Genomic DNA, 2,998 nt, shown 5'->3' on the forward strand with positions numbered 1-2,998 from the left:
GGACACGACTAGAAATCAGTGGTTAAGTTGTATTTACAACACTGTTCCAGAACAGTTCAACCCAAATATTCAGATGTGTGCAGCGCATTTTATGGAGGACTGTTTCCTGATCCTGGGAGAGTAGCCTACAATGCGTCTGTGCACAAAGGCTGTTTCTATAAAGTGGGGCAGTTCCAACTTTGCAAGGGCAGTCTGATGCTTCTGACTCACAGCCTGTAAGTACGTTTTTTTTAAAGGATTTCCCACTGCCGATTCAAACGCGAGTTTTGAGCATTGTAGAGTAGCGCTTGTTGTTTGTCATTTCTCCGATCACAAATGCAGACATGGTTTTATGTTTCCGCGGCGCGATGCAACGCAACGCATAAAAAGACAGTATAAGTCATTATAATCAGTAATTATGTCCCCACTGGATGCAACAAATGCCTCGCTTATAATGGGTTTTAATGTTTTAGTCTCGTCGCTCCGGGACACGGCATCACAATATGGTAACATTTCCGTCACACGCTTGAGGTATTCGGCCAATCACAACGCACTGGATAGCTGGCCAATCACAGCACACCTCGCTTTTCAGACCGATGAGCTTTGTAAAAATCGACGCCTTTCAGAAAGGCGGGGCATAGAGGAGCAACAATAATGTACATTATGTGGAAAATAATGTGTTTTTTTTTACCTTAAACCGCATAAACACATTGCATTACACCAAATACACAACATAATGTTTCTTTTTAGCAATGTCATATGACCCCTTTAATGCTTTTGAAGCCATCTATTTGCAATATTTCTACTAAATTTAAATAATCATGTTTAACAGCTGAATATGTGGTGAAAAACTACATTACCCATTATGCTATACAGAAAATTCCACCAATCAGAGCGATGCTATACTGTAAAAATAGTTAATTGATTATATTGAGAATCGCAAGCATTTTTTGTATTACAGATTTTCTGAAATGTTTAAATACACAAATTAAGCTATATGTAATTAAATTTGCACTCATTTGCATAATTTTTCCAGAATGTTGGACAAAGCTAGGTTCAAAATAGAGGTTTTATTTTACTGACAAAGGTTTTTACTGAGGGGATTTTGGATATCTCTATTTATCACTCCATAAATCACAAAATACTATCAACAGCTATAATATACATTTTAACCATGTTTTTAGGAGTAAAGTGTTGTATAAAACCCAAGCAAATGACATATGAGCAAACCCCTCAGTAAAATCCTTCAGAATACAGATGGGGATAAAAGTGTAAGTTTTGGTTTATGTAAGTGCTACTGGAGTGGAGGAAAAAAGTTTATTTTTATTTTTAAAATACACCTTTAGATTTTATGTATTGTAACTGAAATCTACAGACTCAAATAGATAAACTGCAATAAAATAAACACTCAAAAGTGTATCTTGAATATCTTCTTTACACTAGTTTGAAACAACATGTTATGGAAAGCCAAATAACCCAAAAACACAAAACTGAAAAAAAAAGCAATGCTTTTGTCTGTAGTGTCTGATCTAAAACTATTTGGTTTCTACAGATATAGTCAACAACTTTAAATGAATGTTTTATATTTCACCAGTTTTTCATTCAATTACATGATTCACAATGCTTCATGGGATTGTAGTTCTTTCCCTCATTAAAGCCGTTAAGTCCACAGTCTTGTACTTTTATTTTTTGTTTCTATTGCTTTATTACTTTATTGCTTCAAATCAAAGTTTGTAATGTTGTGATTCACTTTGCAGCATGGCTTATAATGATTTAACGAAAACTTTTTGAAAAATGAAGGAAAAAAAATAATACTTCTGGATTCAACGCCGCTAAAAAAAAGTGGGCAGGAACTAATGCATAATCATTAAATCAAGCTGAATACCGGATGTTCCTCCTCAAGTGAGCAGGTTTAGAGGTTTTGGACGACGACTTCTTGGTGTTGCTGTTGGCAGACGCGTTGCTGCGGCTGTCTGGGCTGGATGGGGGTTGAGAGCCGGGCCGTGATGACGTCCGTGAGGTGGACGAGGGTCGGGATGAGGGCTCAGGGCTGGAGTCTCTAGACATCGGTGAGGTAGGTGCCGGGCTGGTCAGATCTCTTTGATCCTTGGCCTCCAGGCTCTCAAGCTGGTCTGTTGAGAGGAAATACCAAGCAATCAATAATTGATTCACAGACTGAAAGCTGAGCGCACACATTAGCGGTGATGCCAGACAGAAGCCTGATGCTTTTAACTTCATATAAACATGCCTTAATTAGGGCCCTATGAAATCAGCTTTATTTATTTTTTTCCAAATTCCGTTTTTTTTCCGTTTTCATTTTTCTGGACTCCTTTTTAATGGTTAAATTACATTTTAGCAATCAACAAGCATGTCTAATTAATCAACTTTAATTATCACCTTATGCTTTATTGTTACCAAATCTGTGTTTTAGCATGTCTTGCATTTGAATGCATAAAAGCTATTTATTCTTACAATAGCCTTATGAATAGTTTTTTTTTCTCCTCAGAAATTCTGTGTTGTGCATCGGCACGGCTCCTCAGCACGGATGAATCTAATGTTTTGAGGTGTAGGTGTGGCACCAGTGTGGATATTCACTGTACTTCTCAATTACAGATACTATGTCTTGGAAGTATGAACTAAATAAGAATTTTCACCAGAAGAATTTTTCATCTGAACAAGTAAGTAACATGTCTGCCACTTTTGTTCTGAACAACTGAGAAAATAAAAAAACGCATTACAATAAATTGCGCTACCAATGCTGATTATATCTCGCAAAATTAGCACAGATCACGTCAAACCGTGCAAATTATTTTTGTTATACTTTGTTCTCAAATTGTTAATGTTAACAACACCAGCATTGCGTTACTACATGTATTTAGTGTGTATTAGCGTTATCTGTAGATTTCAATTTCTGTACAGTCTAATCTCTAATTGTCATATCATTCGAATTTCATAGAAATAAATCGTGTGGACCTTTCTGGATTACAATGATAAGTGATCTGCCACCTGCAGCATCCAC

At 36.6% G+C, this 2,998-nt stretch overlaps 1 protein-coding gene across 1 annotated transcript in view; it reads right to left on the reverse strand.

Annotated features, from left to right (window-relative positions):
• rad54l2 (RAD54 like 2) overlaps positions 1 to 2,175 on the reverse strand; it is a 17,320-nt gene extending 15,145 nt beyond the window's left edge. The window contains exon 1 of the mRNA XM_016507326.1: positions 1,865 to 2,175. Within this exon, the coding sequence (XP_016362812.1) occupies positions 1,865 to 2,175 (311 nt within the window). The remainder of the gene's footprint in view (positions 1 to 1,864) is intronic.
• Between the last annotated feature and the right edge of the window lie 823 nt (positions 2,176 to 2,998).

This window comes from Sinocyclocheilus anshuiensis, unplaced genomic scaffold (assembly GCF_001515605.1).
Source record: "Sinocyclocheilus anshuiensis isolate Anshui unplaced genomic scaffold, SAMN03320099.WGS_v1.1 scaffold1546, whole genome shotgun sequence".
NCBI classification, from domain to species: Eukaryota; Metazoa; Chordata; class Actinopteri; order Cypriniformes; family Cyprinidae; genus Sinocyclocheilus; species Sinocyclocheilus anshuiensis.